Here is a 23,539-nt window from a genome sequence, read left to right on the forward strand (position 1 = left end):
AGGTACATTAAACTTGGAGAAGGCAATGGCACCCTACTCCAGTATTCTTGCCTAGAAAATCCCACGGATGGAGGAGCCTGGTAGACTGCAGTCCATGGGGTTGCAAAGAGTCAGACACGACTAAGCGACTTCTTTCACTTTTCACTTTCATGCATTGGAGAAGGAAATGGCAACCCTTTCCAGTGTTCTTGCCTGGAGAATCCCAGGGACAGTGGAACCTGGTGGGCTGCCATCTCTGGGGTCACACAGGGTCGGACACAACTGAAGCGACTTAGCAGCAGCAGCAACATTAATATTAAAATGTTATATTAATTACATCAAGAAAGTTAAAAAACTTAAACAAAATTAATTTCTGATTAATATCAGGAATCAAATTAATATTGACTTTCCCAGTTCCTGTGAGCCTGAAAGTCATCTTGAAAGGTCTATTTTAAATGTTAAGCAATTTTTACTAACATTAAATAGAACTTCTTATAAATTTAGACAGTACTTCTTAAAGAAGCAGAAAGTGAAATTGAAAGTCACTCAGTCGTGTCCAACTCTGAATTCTAAAGGCCAGAATACTGAAGTGGGTAGCCCTTCCCTTCTCTAGGCAATGTTCCCAAACTTGGGATCAAACCCAGATCTCCTGCACTGCAGGTGGATTCTTTACCAACTGAGCTATCAGGAAGCCCAAGAATACTGGAGTGTGTAGCCAACCCCTTCTTTTAGAGTCACCTCAGATGTATAAAGTGCACACAGACATACCCAGGCAAACTAAAGATCCCATGGCTTTACTGAAAAATTAGATATGAACCAGGTATTGCAAAATAAACTTAGTTTACAAAGAGCTGGAATACATTAAAGTTGATTGCTGAAATAACTGATGATGAAGATGAAGGACCAATGCTGAAGCTGAAACTCCAGTCCTTTGGCCACCTGATAAAAGTATGTCTCTTCTGAAAGGACCCTGATGCTGGGAAAGACTGAAGGTGAGAAGAGAAGGGGACAACAGAGGATGAGATGGTTGGATGGCATCACTGACTCAATGGACACGAGTTTGGGTTAGCTCTGGGAGTTGGTGATGGACAGGGAGGCCTGGCATGCTGTGGTCCGTGGGGTCGCAAAGAGTCACACACAACTGAGCAAATGAATGCCAAAGCCTCTGACTCTATGGATCACAATAAACTGTGGAAAATTCTGAAAGAGATGGGAATACCAGACCACCTGACCTGCCTCTTGAGAAACCTATATGCAGGTCAAGAAGCAACAGTTTGAACTGGACATGGAACAACAGACTGGTTCCAAATAGGAAAAGGAGTATGTCAAGGCTGTATATTGTCACCCTGCTTATTTCACTTACATGTAGAGGACATCATGAGAAACGCTGGGCTGGATGAAGCACAAGCTGGAATTAAGATTGCTGGGAGAAATATCAATAACCACAGATAGGCAGATGACAACACCCTTATGGCAGAAAGTAAAGAGGAACTAAAAAGCCTCTTGATCAAAGTCAAAGAGGAGAGTGAAAAAGTTGGCTTAAAGCTCAACATTTAGAAAACGACGATCATGGCATCTGGTCCCATCACTTCATGGGAAATAGATGGGGAAACAGTGGAAACAGTGGCTGACTTTATTTTGAGGGGTCCAAAATCACTGCAGGTGGTGATTGCAGCCATGAAATTAAAAGACACTTACTCCTTGGAAGAAAAGTTATGAGCAACCTACATAGCATATTGAAAAACAGAGACATTACTTTGCCAACAAAGGTCCATCTAGTCAAGGCTATGGTTTTTTCAGTGGTCATGTACAGATGTGAGAGTTGGACTGTGAAAAAAGCTGAGCCGAGGAATTGATGCTTTTGAACTGTGGTGTTGGAGAAGACTCTTGAGAGTCCCTTGGACTGCAAGGAGATCCAACCAGTCCATTCTAGTCCTGGGTGTTCTTTGGAAGGACTGATGCTAAAGCTGAAACTCCAGTACTTTGGCCACCTCACGAGAAGAGCTGACTCACTGGAAAAGACTCTGATGCTGGGAGGGATTGGGGGTAGGAAGAAAAGGGGACAACAGAGGACAAGATGGCTGGATGGCATCGCTGACTCAATGGACGAGAGTTTGAGTGAACTTCAGGAGTTGGTGATGGACAGGGAGGCCTGGCATGCTGTGACTCATGGGGTCACAAAGAGTCGGACACAACTGAGCAACTGAACTGAACTGGACTGAGTAAGGCAGCCAATTCAAGGGAAAACAATAGGTTAGGGTTAACAATTCAGTACCATTTTACTCAGTGTTTTAGTAAGCAAAGTCTTCCCTGTCTCTATGAGGCTAACCACTTAGTATCCAAACTCAGACCTTTACACTGAGGGGACACTGCTGAAGCAGAACGTTGCCAGTCCTTTGACAGAGATTAATCCACTGAGTATTAAAAGTGAGCAACCTAGGTATATCTTCTTGAAACACGTTTCAAGGTAACATTTTCGCTCCACCAAATAAAACTTAGCATTTTCTACCAATACGGGAGATCTGAGAACCAGGAAAGACTCACTCAAATCCATCTAAACACCCTGAGGAGGTAGATGGGCACAAGGGGGATACTGGTACCAAGGCTCTAGTTTTTCATAGAGTTCAGGCAGAGGACAGAAATCTGCTCCGGGTCTCTTCATGATGGCTGCCAAAACTGTCAACCTAAAGAAAACAGTCACAAACTAAAAGTTGAGTTATATTTGGTAGGAATTTTTAAAAAGCATCTCAAGTAACCCTGAAGGTACTGTTTCCAAGAAGCAGGAGGAGGAAACAGTTTACACAGAAGTCTGCAGCAAGATGAAGGTAGTCTGAACATCAAAAGATTATTGTTGGAGGGCATAGCAACAGCAAAAGGAAGACAAAGAGTCCATGTCTCCCCATGTCTAGGATGCCTTCCAGTTGCTGGTCAGGGACCTCCTGAGGACCAGCTAATGGGAGGAGCCCCAGAGGAAACCAGGTAACAGACAGAGGGTTATGGAGAAAGCTCAAGGCCTAGGGACCATCAACTGAGGGTCTGCTGGAGGAGGAGAGTCTTTGTGCTGGGAGTAGCAGTCCTTGCTCCATCAGGAAGGGGAGGGATCTCTGAGGAGATAGAAAGATCCAGTGGGGACCCTGGGGTTCTGCCTTCACTTGATCCTGGGGAGCCTTCTGGGCCCCAAGGGCCTAGATCTCTGCGTTCTAGGGCCTCTCCTCCCTCTGATGGAGTCCTCTTCCCTCTGGGGCACCCAACATTCTTCAGTAATCCCACCATCTGAGTAGATCCTGTGAATGAGAGAGAGAAGGAAGGCTCCTGATGGAAAAGGAAATGGATGGCTGGGCTTTGGGAGGTACCTGCAGGCTTCTGAGAACAAAGCACTGCCTACTGTCCCCTTCCTATCCTCACTCAGCCCTGGGGAATCTCGTAAGGTGCTCAGGCTAAGCCCTCTGTCCTTCACCTTCAGGATCACTTCCACCTTTGGGACCCCCTCCACCCTCCAACACCCCCTTCCAGGACCCTCTCCAGGGGTCCTCCACCACTCCTCTCTCCTGGTTGAGGCCTCTGCCATCCTGGAGTCCCCTTCTACCCTCCAGGGTCCCCCTCCACTCTCTCATTTCCTCTTCCCTCCAGAGACCCTGTCCTACATATGCCCACATCCATGGGCTCTGTCTGATCTCTGGACTTGGCTCTCTGCTACTCAGGAGCCCCCTCTACTTTTCCTCCTTCCAGGGATCCCCTCCACCCTTCAGCAACCTCCCCACCTTACTCTGTCCCTCAGAGTCACTTCTGAAGGCATCTTCAGCCTACAGTGGAGACAGAGCAAGGCTGCCCAGGGAGGGGTTCCTCCACGTGTGAAGGAGAGAAGAATCCTACTGGTGGTTCCCCCATCCAGGACCTGGGGAGCCTCCTGGGGGCCTGGCCTTATTCTCATACCCCAAAGCTGGAGGCACTGTACAGGCCCTCTTGGTGCGTGGGGCCTGAGGCCCTACCCTAAACAGGGTCCTCTCTGAAGGCTTGGGTACTGGGTCAGAACCCCACTCCCAACAGAACACTGGTACCATCTAAGCTGTTCCTCACCCAAGCCTCTCTTCACAGCCTAAGTTTTGTTTGCCTTTTGGTGTTTGGGGTTTTCTTTCAGTGTTTTTACTATTTACTACTAGTGGAGTTCAATTTTACCTTCCAGTAGTTGTTTCATGCATATTCTTTTTTTTTCCTACAATTTGTTAATTTTCTAGAATTATTCTATTATTTTTTCATCCTCATTATTATTCTGCTCCCTCATTTATATATATACATATATATATATATATGGTTTTTTTTTCCCTTCTCTCTCTTGCTATTGAGTCTGGCTTTACCCTTCAGGAGTTGGTATCTTTTATTCTTTGGAAGTTATTCTGCTTTTTCTTTTTCTTTTTTTTTTTTTTTTTCATTTTCTGCATCCTACAGCTTTGTAGAATCCAGCTTCACAGGCTAGAGGCCAGATTTGAGCCTCTGAGTCACGAGCGTTGAGTCTGAAATGTTGGGATAACAGAACCTCAGCCCCCAAGAATATTAATCACAGTGACATCTTCCATAGCTACACATTTGACCCAACTCTAACCAGCGGTCCACAAACTTCACTGCTGGAAACCTCAGGCCAAACAACTAGTGAGACAGGAACACAGTACCACCCATCTAAAAAAATAGTTACAAATGAAAGAGCAAGACAAAAAACTACAAGACCAAATAAATGAGGAAATAGGCAATGTATTTGAAAAAGAATTTAGAATAATGGTAATAAAGAAGTTTCAACAGGTCAAAAATAGAATGGAAAAATATAAAAAACATCTAATACATTTAACAAGATGTGTAAGAAATAATAAACACAGTCATTAAAATTAAAAATACTCTAGGAAAAAATCAATAGCAGAAAAACTGAGGTAGAAGAATGGGTAAGACAGAATGACAGAAATAACTGCCAAGGGGCAGAATAAAGAAAAATTAATGGTAAGAATTAGACAGTCTCAGAGATCTCTGGGACAACATTAAATGTGCTAACATTCTATTTACAGGAGTCCATGCAATCAAAAGCCTATAATGCCTTTTCAAAACCCAGATGCCTATCAGAATTATTTTAGAATATTTCAAAAATGCAAATGTCCAGGCATTGCTTTTTTTCATCCAAAAGCTCCAGATGTGTTTTTCATCCAAAGCTCCAGATGTGTTTCTAATGAGCAATTGCTGGGAGCCGATACAGGAGATCCCACCCATGACAAGGTCATGTGGAAGAGAACTGTTAAGGCTTCAGAACTCAAGGGGCTCCCTAGGCTTTCTCGAGCATCTACACCAAAACCAGAATCTATCTGTTTTACTATTTCATGACTTTCACCAACTCCTCTGACATTAACAGGGGGCTAACCCTAACCACCTTTCTCTGGAGAAAATCAACTTAGGGCTATTAGCTAATAAGTCTCCCAGACATGAGAGGAATATTTCAAATCAAACCCTCTCTGTTAGCATTCTAGCTTGCTTGGCAGGTATATCCAAACTCTTATAGCTATGCATGTGATTATTTACAGCCTCCCAACCGTGAGAGGCACGGAAAACCTAAAACGTAGAGCCTTTGAAAGAGTTAAAAGTTATTAGAGTAGTGCTGGTGTAGGATTTCATTATTGGGCCAATGCTTGTTGCTCAGTTCCCATATCTCTTATCTACTGTGCACCTGGGAATGCATTAGTTAACATAGTGAGAATGTAAGAAAAACAAGTGTAGCCTTGAAATTAACCACATCAGACTTTTGAGCTAATTGGTTCTTTCTTGTAACTCACTGCACCTTTATGCTGTGAAATGTAACTCTGTTTGGCATTTTCTGAGGCTGACATAGATTAGAAATATAAAGAAAAAAAAAAAACTCTGAGGGAAAATAAGTTTTCTGGTTGAGCACCCTTTATCAAAAGAGGGTCATAAAATGTTCACAGGCCTCCAAGGCCAGAAGATACTGTATACAACATCATTTGTGGAACAGGTATGCAGAAAAATCCTGGTTTTGATTAGGGTAAAACTGCTGGAATGTTGGGCTGACTCTGTATGACCTTGCATCTTTCATTTCCCTCTATGTACAAAAAAGGTATATAAGTACCTTTTGAAAATAAAGCTATGGATCCCGCACATCGAAGCAGCTTGGTCTCCTCATGTCAATCATTTTCCTCCTCTCATTCTCTCTTCCAGGCTAGTTCCCATCTGGAGTACCGAGGTCTGTTGTGTCTACTTATTTGGCTGGGTTTCTAAGACCTGAATGGGAAGACACCCTGCATCTTCACTCCCTCGGGAGACAGGGAGGGCACCTGTGGCCTTACGTAGATGGTGCAAGTCTCTTGTCTTGAGACTTTATTGATTTTCTGTATAAACCAAGGAACATCAGCCTCTTTTCTTCTCTCCTCTATTTTCTTATATACAACATTCTTTCCTTATCTATCTCTCTCTCTAAATCAATTGCAATTGCAGATGCCATTCCTCCTTTGGGTTTCCCTGGATCCTGTGGGGGCTGGACCCCGGCAAGCAATCATGTTTAAATACAGGATTGTATGATGATCTTTCACTTTATCTAGCTGTTTCACTTTTTTCCAATTTGTACAAAACAATCCCTTCAGTTTAGATATTTTCTTACTATGCCTGACTTATAAACTGATGACATTACTACTCTTCTACTTTTTGGCCATTATTTAGTAAAACAAGGGAAACTGGAACAAAATTACTGAGTCAGTCAGTCTGCTGAGAACATCACTAAGGACTAAGGCACAGGTAGAAATATACAGCACGGACACACTGGACAAGGGTGTTCACAAGGGCATGCGGTAGCAGAAGGGTGAGAGATTTGATCATGCTACTTAAAATAGCACATGACTTAACTGATAGGGAGAGGGGGATAACTGGGACCAGAGAAGCAAAACCAAGGATAAGAGAGACCAACTATTTATAACAGGCAAAAACTTGGAAATAACTGAATATCCATCAAAGAATGAATGAATAACCAAAATATACCAAATGCGGGTATACCCTGGCTTTTCACAGGAGGTCGAATAATGACTCAGCCATAGATAGGAATAAAATACAGATAGATGATACAACACGCATAAACTTTGAAAACCTTATAATAATGGAAAGAAATCAGATACAAAAGACCTGTTTTATGTTTTTTAAGCAATAGACAGAGGATGGTCCCAGTTAGTAATTCCTGGGGTTTTTTAGGTTAGAGATGATGACAATGCCCAAAATCCGATAATAGTATAATCACACATTTTGAATGTACAAATAGCACTGAACCACACCATTTTAAAATATTAAAGCAGCAAATTTTATAGTATGTGAATTTTACCTCAATAATTTTTTAAAGATATAGCTTAAAAAAAAACAGGAATTAAACAGCATACAGTAAGTAACAGGAACTTTATAATTTATAGTAAGAGAGAGTCAAAGAAGACATACTAAAAATGAGACACAGACAGCAAATAAAGGAGTAGGCATTCTTAAGTTGGGAGTAAATGCGAACAGTACATATATTCCAAATAAATGTCACAGATGCTAGGCTGGATTTGCTAAAAAGCCAACTATAGGTTGTCTTTTAAAAGACACACATTGAATCCAAGCAAATGGTTGGGAAGGGTGAAGCTATGCAAACAGAAACTATATAAGAGTCAAGTGACTATATTAATTACAGGCAAAATAAATAAATTTAAAGACAAAGAGGTAGCTTTCACAATAAAATGATCAATATTCACAAAAATCTAACTGTTCTGAATGCATACACAAGTCCTAAAATATGTGATGTCAAAGCTAAAAGCACTCAAGGGAAAATTTAAAATAAGAAACAGTAAAAATTCCCAAAATTTCAATTTCACCAACAGAATATACACCAAAACTTGTTAAGGATATCTGAAAGAATTAAACTGGACCAAAGCTGACTTTTTTTTTTTAACAGTCTTAAAAGGGGTAAGGGTGGGAAGGAGATGGGAAATAATTCCTCAAGATTTAAACTCAGAAGAGCCATTTCTAGGTATGAAATCTATATTCCTGCGCACCCACCAACACAGTATTTAAGGTGCATTTTTAAAGAATAAAATGGGGTACAGATACAGGATCATAAAATAGCCCAAAGTTTTTCATATAAGTCCAAGATGACCATTAATAAATATTCCTAAGTATCTTTTCCAAAACTCTTGTCAGAGAATTTCTTAAACTGACCAATGAGTACACATTTAAAAAGTGCAAGGTAAGAAAGTATGGTAAATATTACTACCAAATAAGATCAAAGAGGAACAAGAATAAAGTAGAATAAAGTATCTTTTATGTTTCTAAGAGCTAATATCTTAATTTTAAATCATGCTTTTTAAATTAGTATTAAACACTGCATCATGATGCTCTAAATCAAGAAAACAATCCCCAAGAAACACTATCTTACTAAGAAAAAACTACCCAAACTTTTAATTTGTTAAGCTCATCTTTACTGTAAACTTTAAAAGCACTTTAGTTTCCTTCTTCACTGACATTCTGGGGACAAGCTCGAATTAATGAAACGGAGCAGAACGTGCGCACTCAGTCGCTCAGTCATGTCCAACTCTTTGCGCCGCCCCCACAGACTGCAACCGACCCGGCTCTGCCATCCACAGGATTGTCCTGGCAAGAATACTGAAGTGAGTTCCCATTAAAGGTAGCAGAAAGTGGCACTTTGGCATAGACAGGATTATTCTGAAATGAAACTCTGGACAAGTCATAGACAACAGTATTTCTGAAAATGGGATATAACTTGTCAGTTGTAAATGTAAGGGATACTTATACAGGAAAACAGCATTCTTAGAAGATCTCCCTTTTGGTATTAGAAAAAACAGAGGACTCTCAATCACAAAATGCAAAGAAACCAGAATTAAATATGCATAACAACTTTAACCTCAGTTACCTCTTTTAACTGTTTAATTTGCCTCCCACCCCCAACATCTCACATGCCTTAAACAATAAATGGGCCAAATGCTTGGCCCATTTTGAAGACGGAGAAGGCAAAGGCACCCCACTCCAGTACTCTTGCCTGGAAAATACCATGGACGGAGGAGTCTGGAAGGCTGCAGTCATGGGGTCGCTAAGAGTCAGACACGACTGAGCGACTTCACCTTCCCTTTTCACTTTCATGCATTGGAGAAGGAAATGGCAACCCACTCCAGTGTTCTTGCCTGGAGAATCCCAGGGACGGGGGAGCTTGGTGGGCTGTTGTCCATGGAGTCACAGAGAGTCGGACTCAACTTAAGCGACTTAGCAGCAGCAGCAGCATTTTGAAGAGGAACTCTTGATGAAAGTCAAGGAGGAGAGTGAAAAAGTTGGCTTAAAGCTCAAGATTCAGAAATCCAAGATGGTATCTGGTCCCATCACTTCAGGGGAAATAGATGGGGAAACAGTGGAAACAGTGGCTGACTTTATTTTGGGGGGCTCCAAAATCACTGCAGATGGTGATTACAGCCCTGAAATTAAAAGATGCTTACTCCTTGGAAAGCAAGTTATGAGCAACCTAGATAGCATATTGAACAGCAGAGACATTACTTTGCCAACAAAGGTCTGTCTAGTCAAGGCTATGGGTTTTCCAGTGGTCATGTATGGATGTGAGAGCTGGACTGTGAAGAAAGCTGAGTGCTAAAGAATTGATGCTTTTGAACTGTGGTGTTGGAGGAGACTCTTGAGAGTCCCCTGAACTGCACGGAGATCCAACCAGCCCATTTTAAAGGAGATTAGTCCTGGGTGTTCTTTGGAAGGACTAGTGGTAAAGCTGAAACTCCAATACTGAAGTGAGAATTGACTGAAGTGAAGAGTTGACTCATTCGAAAAGACTCTGATGCTGGGACGGATTGGGGGCAGGATGAAAAGGGGATGACAGAGGACAAGATAGCAGGATGGCATCACCAACTCGATGGACGTGAGTTTGAGTGAACTCCGGGAGATGGTGATGGACAGGGAGGCCTGGTATCCTGCGATTCATGGGGTCGCAAAGAGTTGGACAGGACTGAGAGACTGAACTGAACTGAACTCAATTTAACTTTTCAAGCTATGTCTCATGGCTATAGTCAGGAGATGGAGAGACTCCAGATTGGACATTTAAAATCAGCCAGCCCCTCTTTGCATTTCCTGAGATAAGAGACAGGTAGGTTCTAACTGAGGAATTTACAACCAGATCCATATTTGCTCTTGGAAATAGCAATAACAGAACAAACAAGATAGACAGTAAGTCTTTCTCTCTTTTTAACACTTCAAGAGAATAAGTATGGCAAGGACAAAGAGAAGCAAAGGCCCTTCAAAGTACAAGATAAGGGAGACATTACACATGTGCAGAAAAGTCAAGGGATAACTCCAGGCCATAAAGGGTCTTGCTCTTCCCATCTTGGGAGATTCCATCTTGGGAAATCCCATCTTAGTTCAAGGATGCATGCACACCCCAGGGGAGGGTCCCATGGTAAGTCAGATGTGGAAAAAGAAACCAGATAACTGGCTTGAAGGCAGACAAAGACCCAGCAGAACCGCCTTATATAAATAACTTAATGTCCCTTCAGTGTGCATCCCGTCACCAAGGGGGACGCCCACATCCTTTCCCTTAGGTTGTGCATCTCAGCCTTGCTCTCAACTAAACACTTTCTCTACATGATCTCCCACTTGTTGCTATGCTATCTCTAATAATAAACTTTGTACCTACCTTTACAGTTTCCGCCTCCATGATAAACGCACTTTTCACTGGGGGCAAAGAACAGGGAAAATTAGCTTCTAGCCTCTAGCCCCTTGGTGACTAGGATTCCTAGATTTTATCCAAGCTCAGTTCAGATCAGTCGCTCAGTCATGTCTGACTCTTCGTGACCCCATGCATCGCAGCACACCAGGCCTCCCTGTCCATCACCATCTCCCGGAGTTCACTCAGACTCACATCCATTGAGTCCGTGATGCCGTCCAGCCATCTCATCCTCAGTTGTCCCCTTCTCCTCCTGCCCCCAATCTCTCCCAGCATCTGAGTCTTTTCCAATGAGTCAACCCTTCGCGCAGTCTTCTTCACAGTCCAACTCTCACATCCATACATGACCATAGGGAAAACCACAGCCTTGACTAGACGGACCTTAGTGGGCAAAGTAATGTCTCTGCTTTTGAATATACTATCTAGGTTGGTCATAACTTTTCTTCCAAGGACTAAGCGTCTTTTAATTTCATGGCTACAGTCACCATCTGTAGTGATTTTGGAGCCCCCCAAAATAATGAATACACAGAAGCACTGTACAAAAAAGATCTTCACGACCAAGACAATCACAATGGTGTGATCACTCACCTAGACCCAGACATCCTGGAATGTGAAATCAAGTGGGCCTTAGAAAGCATCACTACGAACAAGGCTAGTGGAGGTGATGGAATTCCAGTTGAGCTATTTCAAATCCTGAAAGATGATGCTGTGAAAGTGCTACACTCAATATGCCAGCAAATTTGGAAAACTCAGCAGTGGCCACAGGACTCCAAAAGGTCAGTTTCCATTCCAATCCCAAAGAAAGGCAATGCCAAAGAATGCTCAAACTACCGCACAAATACCGCACAATTATCCAAGCTACCCAGGTTCAATTCCTGGGCAGAGGATTAAGATCTTCCCACCACTCACTGTTGCCCCTCTAAGATCAGAGACAACAGATATACATGTTATTAAATTCTATTTCTCTCCTATAAATTTACTTTATTACAGAGGGGTTTCAGCCAAGAAACTAGAAGGGGAGGACAGCAATGAATTTTTCCTCGTATATAGCAGGCAGAAACCTGTGCTATTTCTACACATTAAAAAAAATCTTGCACTTTTCACAGTTAATTTTTATCACTCTGATTTATTATCTCAACTTATAAGCCAATCCTTTGAAAATTCAGTGCACATTCAAAGAGAGCAATCATTAGCCTACCTTAACAACAATCTACAGAGAATTTCCTGGTGGTCCAGTGGTTAGAACTACCTCGGCCTGAGTTCAATCCCTGTTTGGGCAAACTGAGATCCTGAAAGCCCAGAGAATTTTCCAAAAAGAACAAACAAAAACACCATCTAAAAACTTGGGCAGATAAGTGCTAATTTCAACTCAATGTTAATGGTTTTCTTAAGATAAATTAGCTTCTGGTTATCTGATTTCAAAAATATTAGGATCATTTTAGCATGAGTTCAGACAGCTCAAAGCATCATGAGCTGCAATTAAAAAACTAAAAGATCATGTAACAGGGACTTCCCAGTGGTATTGTGGAGAAGAATCCACCCTGCCAGTGCAGGAAACATGGGTCTGATTGCTGGTCCATTAGATTCCACATGCTGCCAAGCAACTAAACTCCTATACCACAACTACGCAGCCTGTATGCTACAACTACTAAAGCCCATAAGCCTAGAGTGTAGGCTTCATAACACGAAGCCACTGCAATGAGAGGCCTGAGTACCACAACTATGAGAGTAGCCTCTGCTTTCTGACTAAAGAAAGCTTTTAAGCAACAACAAAGACCAAGTGCAGCCAAAAATAAATTTAAAAAAATAATAAACAGGTATGTCTAACAGGTATAAAAAAAGTGTACATTGATTCCATAATTCAGTTCAGTTCAGTCGCTCAGTCGTATCTGACTCTTTGCGACACCATGAACCACCGTAGCACGCCAGGCCTCCCTGTCCATCACCAACTGCTGGAGTCTACCGAAACCCATGTCCACTGAGTCGGTTTAATACCATCCAACAATCTCATCCTCTGTTGTCCCCTTCTCTTCCTGCCCTCAAGCCTTCCCAGCATTAGGGTCTTTTCAAATGAGTCAGCTCTTTGCATCAGGTGATCAAAGTATTGGAGTTTCAGCTTCAACATCAGTCCTTTCAATGAACACTCAGGGCTGATCTCCTTTACAATGGACTGTTTGGAACCCTGTGCAGTCCAAGGGTTTCTCAAGAGTCTTCTACAACACTATGGTTCAAAAGCATCAATTCTTCAGTGTTCAGCTTTATTTACAGTCCAATTTTCACATCCACACATTATTACTGGAAAAAACATAGCCTTGACTAGATGGACCTTTGTTGGCAAAGTAATGTCTACTTTTTAATATGCTGTCTAGGTTGGTCATAACTTTCTTTCCCATGAGTAAGTGTTTTTTAATTTCATGACTGCCATCACCATCTGCAGTGATTCAGGAGTGGCCCCCCCAACCCCCGTCCCTCCCACCCCCTGCTAAAAACACTCAGCAGTGGCCACAGAACTGGAAAAGGTCAGTTTTCATTCCAATTCCTAAGAAAGATGATGCCATAGAATGCTCAAACTACTGCAGAATCGTACTCGTCTCACACACTAGTAAAGTAACATTCAAAATTCTCCAAGCCAGGCTTCGGCAGTACATGAAGAGTGAACTTTCAGACATTCAAGCTGGTTTTAGAAAAGGCAGAGGAACAAATCAAACTGCCAACATCCACTGGATCATCAAAAAAGCAAGACAGTTCCAGGAAAACATCTATTTCTGCTTTATTGACTATGCCAAAGCCTTTGACTGTGTGGATCACATTAAACTGTGGAAAATTCTTAAAGAGATGGGAATACAAGACCACGGACCTGCCCCTTGAGAAATCTGTATGCAGTTCAGGAAGCAACAGTTAGAACTGGACACAGAACAACAGACTGGTTCCAAATAGGAAAAAGAATCCATAATTGGCCAACTGCTAAAACCTCATTCTGATTTACTGACTGATGCCTCCTAAGTTTTATCACCCAAGTCACAATTCCTATCAAACAAAAGTTTTATTCATACCTTAATAATGATTATCAAATGTTTCCCACTTAGTTAGATTTTTAAAATATCTATTTCACTTTTTAAAAAGGATTTCTTTCAAATCTAAGAAAGTTTCCATTTCAATTCAGTTCAGTTCAGCTCAGTCGCTCAGTCATGTCCAACTTTGTGACCCCATGAATCGCAGCATGCCAGGCCTGCCTGTCCATCACCAACTCCCAGAGTTCACTCAAACTCATGTTCATCAAGTCGGTGATGCCACCCAGCCATCTCATCTTCTGTCATCCGCTTTTCCTCCTTTCCCCAATCCCTCTCAGCATCAGAGGCTTTTCCAGTGAGTCAGCTCTTCTTGTGAGGTGGCCTAAGTAATGGAGTTTCAGCTTTAGCATCATTCCTTCCAAAGAACACTCAGGACTGATCTCCTTTAGAATGGACTGGTTGGATCTCCTTGCAATTTAAGGGACTCTCAAGAGTCTCCTCCAACACCACAGTTCAAAAGCATCAATTCCTCAGCGCTCAGCCTTCTTCACAGTCCAACTCTCACATCCATACATGACAACTGGAAAAATCATAGCCTTCACCAGACGGACCTTTGTTAGCAAAGTAATGTCTCTGCTTTTTAATATGCTATCTAGGTTGCTCATAACTTTTTTTCCAGGGAGTAAGTGTCTTTTAATTTCATAGCTGCAGTCACCACCTGCAGTGATTTTGGAGCCCCCCCAAAAATAAAGTCAGCCACTGTTTCCCCATCTATTTCCCATGAAGTGATGGGACTCGATGCCAAGATATCAGTTCTCTGAATGTTGAGGTTTAAGCCAAGTTTTCATTCTCCTCTTTCATCAGGAGGCTTTTTAGTTCCTCTTTACTTTCTGCCATAAGGGTGGTGTCATCTGCATATCTGAGGTTACTGATGTTTCTCCTGGCAGTCTTGATTCCAGCTTGTGCTTCTTCCAGCCCAGCGTTTCTCATGATGTACTCTGCATATAAGTTAAATAAGCAGGGTGACAATATACAAGCTTGATGTACTCCTTTTCCTATTTGGAACCAGTCTGCTGTTCCATGTCCAGTTCTAACTGTTGCTTCCTGACCTGCATATAGGTTTCTCAAGAGGAAGGTCAGGTGGTCTGGTATTCCCATCTCTTTCAGAATTTTCCACAGTTTATTGTGATCCACACAATCAAAGGCTTTACTTAAATGTCAGCAAATAGAAAATATATATAAGGATACTTTAAATATCACCGAAAATCACTGAAAGATTACAGTACAAAAACACCATTTCTGAAACCATATTAATAAACTTTTCTCCTTATCAGTTCAGTTCAGTCATTCAATCGAGTCCCGACTCTTTGTGACCCCATGGACTGCAATGTGCCAAGCTTCCCTGTCCATCATCAACTACATGTAAGCAGATCAAATCTAGAAAAATGTATGTTTTAATCAATTCTAAATAATTTCCATTTCTCAGAAACATTTAAATAACAACTATTCTAAAAATATCCCTCAAGGCAAAAAAGTACACATCACTGAACAATAGACAAACTACAACTTCCCTAACCTCTTTAATGATTAATGTTGTTGTTTAGTTGCTAAGTCAGGTCCAGCTCTTTGCGACCCTATGGACTATAGCCTACCAGGCTCCTCTCTCTTGCTGGGATTTCCCAGCCAGAATAATGGAGTGGGTTGCCATTTCCTTCTCCAGGGGATCTTCTTGATGCAGGTAATTACCCCCAAAAAAACCCAGACCCAAAATTTTGATAATATTTTATATATAAGACTAAATATTTATAAGGATACCTCTAAATAAACAGTAGCAATACATTCCCAGACCTCTAGCATTACTTTAAGGAGTACCACATTAGTAATAGTCTATAAACTAAAAATATCACTTGTCATCTGGCTCTACAAAGACTGAGTCACTAGGCATGGCAGCTACCAACTTTAACACATACTGAAAGAAGCTCAAGGTGGAGAAAAAGAGAGAGGTACTCTGCTTGGGAATAACTGACTGATCACTTTTTCAGACAGTTAATACCTTTGGGAAAAAATTTTTATAAAGATGCAAGTTCCTGCACATTCCCATACTTTAAAAAGCACTAAAATCATTAAGATAACCATTCCCTGGAAAACGGAATGGCAACTCATTCCAGTACTCCTGTCTGGAGAATCTCATGGACAGAGGAGTCTGGTAGGCTACAGTCCATAGAGTGGCAAAGAGTCAGATAGGACTGAAACAATCCAGAATGCATGCATGCTGGTGAAGAGCAGTAAATCTTCTACCAAGTTTATATACTGACTTGCCTCTTACCTAGGCAGAGGAGTTCCTCAGAACAATCTGAGAAGCTGTCTCCCAGGCTGCAGTCCTCAGTAACTCCCCAAACAAACCTGAAACTCACAGATCTTATGTTCTGCCTTTTTTATTTCAGCGAACAATTCTATTTTAATTCTATTCTCACCTAACAAAAAAATCAATCCAAAACATTTTCTAAACTGCAAGGAAAATCCCCACTGATAATTTCTGTTAAAAGGCCTCTTTAATCAGTTAAATACACTCTCATTTTTAAAAAGTTTGAGGGACTTCCCCGGTGGTTCAGTGGTTAAGACTCAGAACTCAACAAGGCATTGGGCCAGGGTTCCCTCCCTTGTCAGGAAACTAGATCCCACATACTGCAACTAAGACCCTGAGGAGCCTAATGAATTATTTTTTTTAAACCTGTAACCTAGTTAAGGTCATATGACAGTTCGAAAACTTTGATTTGGCAACATCTAGCTGTTTACAGCCAATTTTTAATCTAACTCAGATGGTACAAAGTCTGACTTCAATGCTCTAGACCCCAGGTTTGATCCCTGGGCCAGAAAGATCCTCTGGAGAAAGAAATGGCATTCCATTCCAAGTTTTCTTGCCTGGAGAATTCCATGGACAGAGGAGATGGCAGTCTACAGGCCATAGAGTTGCAGAGTTAGACAAGACTGAGCCACTTCACTTCACTTTAAATCTAAAATTTTCAACATTGCATATTATATGGCAATCCTTCAAAAGTTCTTTTATTAGCTTTGAGTCTATGATTATAACAATTCTAATGGAACATAAGCAACACTATACTTGAAAATTTTTTTTTCAGAGACAGAGAAACTAACCATTGAGAGAAAGCATCCCTGATGAGAAGAGACTTCAAACACAGGCTTGAAGGAAATATGATGTCCAATTTGTGCACGTTAAATCCCGGCAGTTTTACTTTATGCCAAATATAATTCAATAAAGCTTAGAAAAGTAGGGAGAGATGAATCCATGATTGCTGACACAACCCAGAACATTTCACTGCACTTAAGTGACTAATATTAAGGTTAATGAGTCTTGACCTAGGAGAGAGGAATTCAGAAGTCTCAAAGCTAAATGTTAATCAAGTTTATTTATTTCCATTCCACTGAAAACATTTATAACTGTTAATAAAATAACATCATTCCATGTTTTACAAAGCTACAATTCTACATATTGAAGGTTCAAGCCTTCTCATTATTAGAAAACTACTGTAATTAGAGAGACAAGCTCACCTTCATAATTAATAATTGAAGGAAGTGAAAGTGAAGTTGCTCAGTCCTGTCTGGCTCTTTGTGACCCCATGGACTGTAGCCTTCCAGGCGCCTCTGTCCATGGGATTTTCCAGGCAATAGTACTGGAGTGGGCTGCCATTTCCTTCTCCAGAGGATCTTCCCAATCCAGGAAAGGAACTGGGTCTCCTGCATTGTAGGCAGACACTTTTACTGTCTGAGTCACCAAGGAAGTCCCAATTGAAGAGATTTCCTTAAAATTTAAACCCAATACTGTCATATTGCAAACAGTTAATATCAAATCCCCAACACGGAATACTATCAACTGAGAATTTATCTGAATTCATGTATTTGGATATTTAAAGTAACAAACAAATAAATCAAAAGTCACAGTATCTTTTTAATTATCATAACTGGAGTAACACTCTTTTTCAAATTACCATAAGTATGCTCAACTTCAGCACAGCATAGCACATTCTCAATCTCACTGACCCAAGTTAAAAGATCAACTCTACAATATAACATCCCCTTAAAGTAAAATTTTTTCAGTTTATTGGGGCAAGTTTAAAAGTATTCAGTTTCTTTAAACTAAGAACAACAATCATGGTCACTTATATCTTATTAGATCTAGTCACTATTTTGCCAGTGATAATTTTAATGCAGCAATTTTCACGTACATGTTAAAAGTTTAAGTTCTAGCAAATCAACTGGATTTAGTGAAAAAATTATTATAGTTCAGTTGGTGGTCACTCTTTGCTGAGGAGACAATGATAAAAGGGAGATTATGGGGAAAAGAAACTCAACTACACAAACTCAAACTAAAGATGAGAATCATACCAGGAAAAACACTTTATAAAAATCACATAACATTTCCTTCCCAACTGCATTACAGAGAAATTCACAATGACCAATTTCATCTAAAAAAAAAAAAAAAAAAACTAATGGAGGCAAAATTTGTCCAAAATGTCTAGCTTCCAGACAGGAGAATATTTTTTAACCAGATTTTGCTCGAGAGACAGAAAACGACAGACTTAAAAACTACAGCGCCTTTGTACAATCACAAAATTAGATGAATAAGGTTCATTTAATGTGCTTAAGGTTGATAAGTATATTCAGTGTTTATTAAGTGCTGCTGTGAAGCTTGGTAACAATAAAATAACTATACTTTTAGATAATAATGCTTAATTTTTGTTCAGTACTATCAAGCTACAGGAGCTGAGACAAAGGCATACTCCTTGCTAGTATTTCTCTGTTTATATATACAGCCTCTCTCGAAGCTCGCAAAGTCATTTCTGCACCATTTCCCGCCATCTTGGCCGACAGGGGCAGCCATTAACTAAATGACAGTGCCAACAACTTTTCACCCAACAGCCAAAGCTCCCTGGTCCCTTTCACACAAGAAAAGAGGCTCCAGAAACAACACGATAGTAAAATTGCATTTACGGTAATATTTCTTAATGGCTAGACCCAAAGAAGTAAACATATCACTTAACTTCTGGTCAAACACATAAAGATCTGTATACCAATGAACTACCTAGTTTTAACTCCTCACTGCTGTCAGGTACTGCAAGTATCACTTTCCGAGAACAGGATATAAGAAAGCTTAAAACGAAGTTAAAATTAGACGCCAGAGAAATAACTGCAAAAAAAAAAAAAAAAAAAACCACAACAAAACACCAGTCCAAGTGATATATGTCTGAGAATTTAAAAACTGTACATATTAACGATCTAGTGACGGTCAAGTTCACTCATGATTGCCTTACCTTGAGCAACAGGGTCTCAGTCTTGGCGCCATTTTCGTGAAGGTTTAGGAATCCAAAGAGGAGGCTATGGGAAGAAATACAGGACATTTGTTAAAGCTGGGGTAAATCTACCCGGTCCGTCCATTCCAGATCCCCAGGCTTCAGTAGTAGCCACCGCTTCCGGGGGGCCGCCACCGCAGGCACCCTGAGGTCGGCTGTCCTCAAGGGCCGGCTCCACTCCGTGCCGAGGCAGTTAGGAGAATGACGACGGTCCTTACCTGTCCAATCCGCTGAGCTCCTCCCTCTCCTCGGCTGTCAAGCTTAAGGTCCCTTCCTTAGTCTTGCCTCTCGGTTTTCCCGCCGCCATTTTCTTTTCCTCATCACTAAAAGCAGGGGCTGCTGCTGCGAGCGACACTCCGCAGGATTTCATGTAAATACAACCAACGCAAAACTCCCAAAGCTGAAACCTACCAACTCCCAGTCCAGAGCTGGAAAAGACGCACTAGCGGCGAGAAACTGGCAAACCAACTTTATCGCCGCTGCCTTCTCCAAAGCGACTCACAGCAACGAAAAACCCCAAGGTTAGCAAAAACAGAGGACATGCGGGTATGGAGTTCGGCTACCAGAATCACATCACCGGGTTGGAGGAAATCAACAGATAAAGCGAAACTTCGCTGTAATGGAAGAATTTCGTAGAATCACAAACTTCACCAGCCACCAACACAAAGTTGTTGTAATCGTGTCACAGGGCGAACCCCAAGTCGCCGTGACGCCCGCACCCCCTCAGCTGGGCGCCGCCAATTGAAGCGAAGTATTCTTCTCACGTGACCTTTGTTGACTTACGTCAGTCGCGGCTCTACTGAACTTGCTGGATACCCGAGGCCAACCCCAAGCAGGGACAGGAAAGGGCGGAAAATCCCGCCAGTAATTGGTTAATGGACGCGTCAGTCGGGGAAAGGGAAGACACCAGCTATAGCAAAAAAGTTTGGTTGTGCGAATTGCATACACCCTTGTAGCAAAAGGAAGGTGCGGTCTCATTACTTTGGGATCACACATAATAACCAAAGGAGGCAATGGGGGAAAAGATGAGATCAGGAAAATACTGCGGACGACGTTGGTACGCCTAAAGGGTATATACAACTCCTTTACCTGCTCCGAAACGCGAGGTTTTATGTTCTCGGACCTCGCTGGTGGATATTATCTGTAACAACTACAGGGCACTAAACTTACGACTTTTATGATTTCTGGAAAATCATGACGCTGCGCCCTGAACTCTCCCTACCCTATTGCCTCTCAGCCGCGTGCTAAGAGAAAGAAATAAGGACCCTAAGACCTACTCAGACTGAGTGAATAGTCTTACCTGCGGTCTGCTTCACTGACCAGGTGAAACTCCACACATATTAGTGTGCTGCAAGAATCTCCAAGTGGAGCAGTAATAAGAGCTGCTTATGACCAGCCTTATGCAAAAGAATGGTTATGGTCTTTACAGTTCCAAGATGTCAGGCTTTAAAAACAAAATATAACAGAACTTTATTCTTATTTTCTCTTCGTTGTGAGTAAATCAGTGAGAAATTATAAGATAACTACTTCTAAAACTACTCTTAAGGCTAGTTTCACAGTATTTCATGTGACAGATTTTTTACAGCTGTACACTCATGAATGAATCCACTCATGAATGGTACAAAAATGCTGATTTTTAACAAGCATCTTAAGAAACCTGGGGCTTCCATTGGGGCTCAGATGGGAAAGAGTCTCCCTATAAGGCAGGAGATCTGGGTTCAATCCCTGGGTTGGAAAGATCCCCTGGAAAAGGAAAGGGCAACCCACTCCAGTACTTTTGCCTGGAAAATCCCATGGCCGAAGGAGCCTGGCAGACTATGACTTCTCTTGCGGCAGACTATGACTTCTCTTGCGGCAGACTATGACTTCTCTTGCGGCACACTGGAAGATATGAGTCTGCCTGCCAGTGCTGGGGAAATGGTTCCATCCTTGGCTGGGGATGATTCCACAGACCTCTGAGCAACTAAAGCCAGTGAGTCACAACTATTGAGCCTAAATGCTTTTGAGCCCATGAGGCACAGCTACTGACCCAGCATGCCACAGCTACTGAAGCCTATGCACCTAGAGCCTGTAGCCAGCAACAAGAGAGCTACCTAATGAGAAGTACATGCACCACAGGGAAGAGTAGTAGTGTGACTAAACAAAGCATGATGCAGCAACGAAGACACAGCACAACCAAAATTAAATAATTTTTAAAAATCATAAAGTAGACAGCATACTGAAAAGCAGAGACATTACTTTGCCAACAAAGGTCTGTCTAGTCAAGGCTATGGTTTTTCCAGTGGTCATGTGAGACTTGGACTGTGAAGAAGGCTGAGTGCCAAAGAATTGATGCTTTTGAACTGTGGTGTTAGAGAAGACTCTTGAGAGTCCCTTAGACTGCAAGGAGATCCAACTAGCCCATCCTAAAGGAGATCAGTTTTGAGTGTTCTTTGGAAGGACTGATTTTGAAGCTGAAACTCTTGATACTTTGGCCACCTGATGTGAAGAGCTGACTCATTTGGAAAGACCCTGATGCTGGGAAAGATTGAGAGCAGAAGTAGGGGACGACAAAGGATGAGATGGTTGGATAGCATCACCAATTCAATGGAATGGACATGGGTTTGGGTAGACTCCAGCAGTTGGTAATGGACAGGGAGTCCTAGCGTGCTGCAGTTCATGGGGTCGCTGGGAGTCGGATATGGCAAGCAACTGAACTGAACTGAGACAACATATATTTAATTTTTTACTTAGCATTTTAGGACAATTTCCAGGTAGCCCAATCAATGCATTATAACACATTTAGTGAGGAACTCGAAACCCTACTGTTTTGCGCATATGCCTGCATACTCATTATTATTTGACAAGTACTGACTATACTAACTCTATAGTTTACAGTAGGTGTTTAGTTACTTTCTCTGATATATTTCTACTGAATTTCCCTTACTCTGCTTTACTTGAATGATTATATAGTCCTCAGAATTTTTAATACCTTTATCGTTGTTTTTGTTCTTCAGTTGCTAAGTCATGTCTGATTCTTTGCAATGCCATGGGGTGCAGCACACCAGGCTCCCTGTCCTTCATGGTCTCCCAGAGTTTGTTCAGGTTCATGTTCATTGAGTCATGATGTTATCTATGTCATCCTCTGCCACCCCCTTCTCCCTTTGCCTTCATTCTTTCTCAATATCAGGGTCTTCCAATGAATCAGTTCTTCCCATCAGGTTGCCAAAGAACTGGAATTTCAGCTTCACCATCAGTCCTTCCAGTAAATATTCAGGGTTGATTTCCTTTAGGACTTGTTTGATTTCCTTGGACCCCACAGGACTCTCAAGATTCTTCTCCACTACCACAATTCAAAAGCATCAGTTCTTCAGCATTCAACGTCCAACTCATATTCATAAAAAACTACTGGAAAGAACAAAACTTTGACTACATGGATCTGTTTTGGGAAAGTGATGCCTTTGCTTTATAACATCCTATATAGGTTTATCATAGCTTTCCTTCAAAGGAGCACCTGGCTTAATTTTGTGGCTGCAGTCACCACCTTCAGTGATTTTTGGGCCTAAGAAAACAAAATCTGTCATTGCTTCCATTTATTCCCCTCTACTTGACATGAACTGGTGCTACTGGACGCCATGATCTTCATTTTTTGACTAGTGACTTAATAAGCCAATTTTTTCACTTTCCTCTTTCAGCTAAGAGACTGTATATTTCTCTTCATTTCTGTCAGTAGAATGGGACCATCTGCATATCTGAGATTGTTGATATTTTTGCCAGCAATCTTGAATCTACTTGTTGAGTCATCCAGCTGGGTATTTCACATGATGTAGGCTTCAGCAATACGTGAACCGAAAACTTCCAGATGCTCAAGCTGGATTTAGAAAAGGCACAGGAACAAGATTATCAACTTGCCAACATCTGCTGGGTCATTAAAAAGCAAGAGAGTTCCAGAAAACCATCTATTTCTGCTTCATGGACTATGCCAAAGCCTTTGACTGTGTGGATCACAATAAACTGTGGAAAATTCTGAAAGAGAAGGGGAATACCAGACCACCTGACCTGCCTCTTGAGAAACCTATATGCAGGTCAGGAAACAACAGTTAGAACTGGACATGGAACAACAGACTGGTTCCAAAAAAGATAAGGAGTACATCAAGGCTATATATTGTCACCCTGCTTATTTAACTTATATGCAGAGTACATCATGAGAAACACTGGGCTGGAGGAAGCACAAGCTGGAATCAAGATTGCTGAGAGAAATATCAATAACCTCAGATATGTAGATGACACCACCCTTATGACAGAAAGTGAAGAAGAACTAAGGAACCTCTTGATGAAAGTGAAAGAGGACAGTGAAAAATTTGGCTTAAAGCTCAACTTTCAGAAAACTAAGATCATGGCATCCAGTCCCATCACTTCATGAGAAGTAGAGATGGTGAAACAGTGGAAACAGTGGCTGACTTTAA

The 23,539-nt window shown here is 41.5% G+C and overlaps 1 protein-coding gene across 6 annotated transcripts in view; it reads right to left on the reverse strand.

Moving 5' to 3' along the window:
- The window catches only part of LOC138431429 (lysine-specific demethylase 6A-like), a 168,922-nt gene extending 148,878 nt beyond the window's left edge, over window positions 1–20,044 (reverse strand). For 5 of the 6 annotated variants that reach the window (XM_069573579.1, XM_069573575.1, XM_069573577.1 and 2 more), the window contains exons 1-2: window positions 19,313–19,842; window positions 19,056–19,119 (exon numbers count right to left, since the gene is read on the reverse strand). In XM_069573579.1, coding sequence (XP_069429680.1) covers window positions 19,056–19,119; window positions 19,313–19,464 — 216 coding nt within the window. In that variant the 5' untranslated portion in view covers window positions 19,465–19,842. Of the gene's footprint in view, window positions 1–19,055; window positions 19,120–19,312 lie in introns of all 6 variants that reach the window. The other variant, XM_069573578.1, reaches the window with a different exon arrangement.
- Window positions 20,045–23,539: the final 3,495 nt, after the last annotated feature.

This window comes from Ovis canadensis, chromosome Y, assembly GCF_042477335.2.
Source record: "Ovis canadensis isolate MfBH-ARS-UI-01 breed Bighorn chromosome Y, ARS-UI_OviCan_v2, whole genome shotgun sequence".
Lineage (NCBI taxonomy): Eukaryota > Metazoa > Chordata > Mammalia > Artiodactyla > Bovidae > Ovis > Ovis canadensis.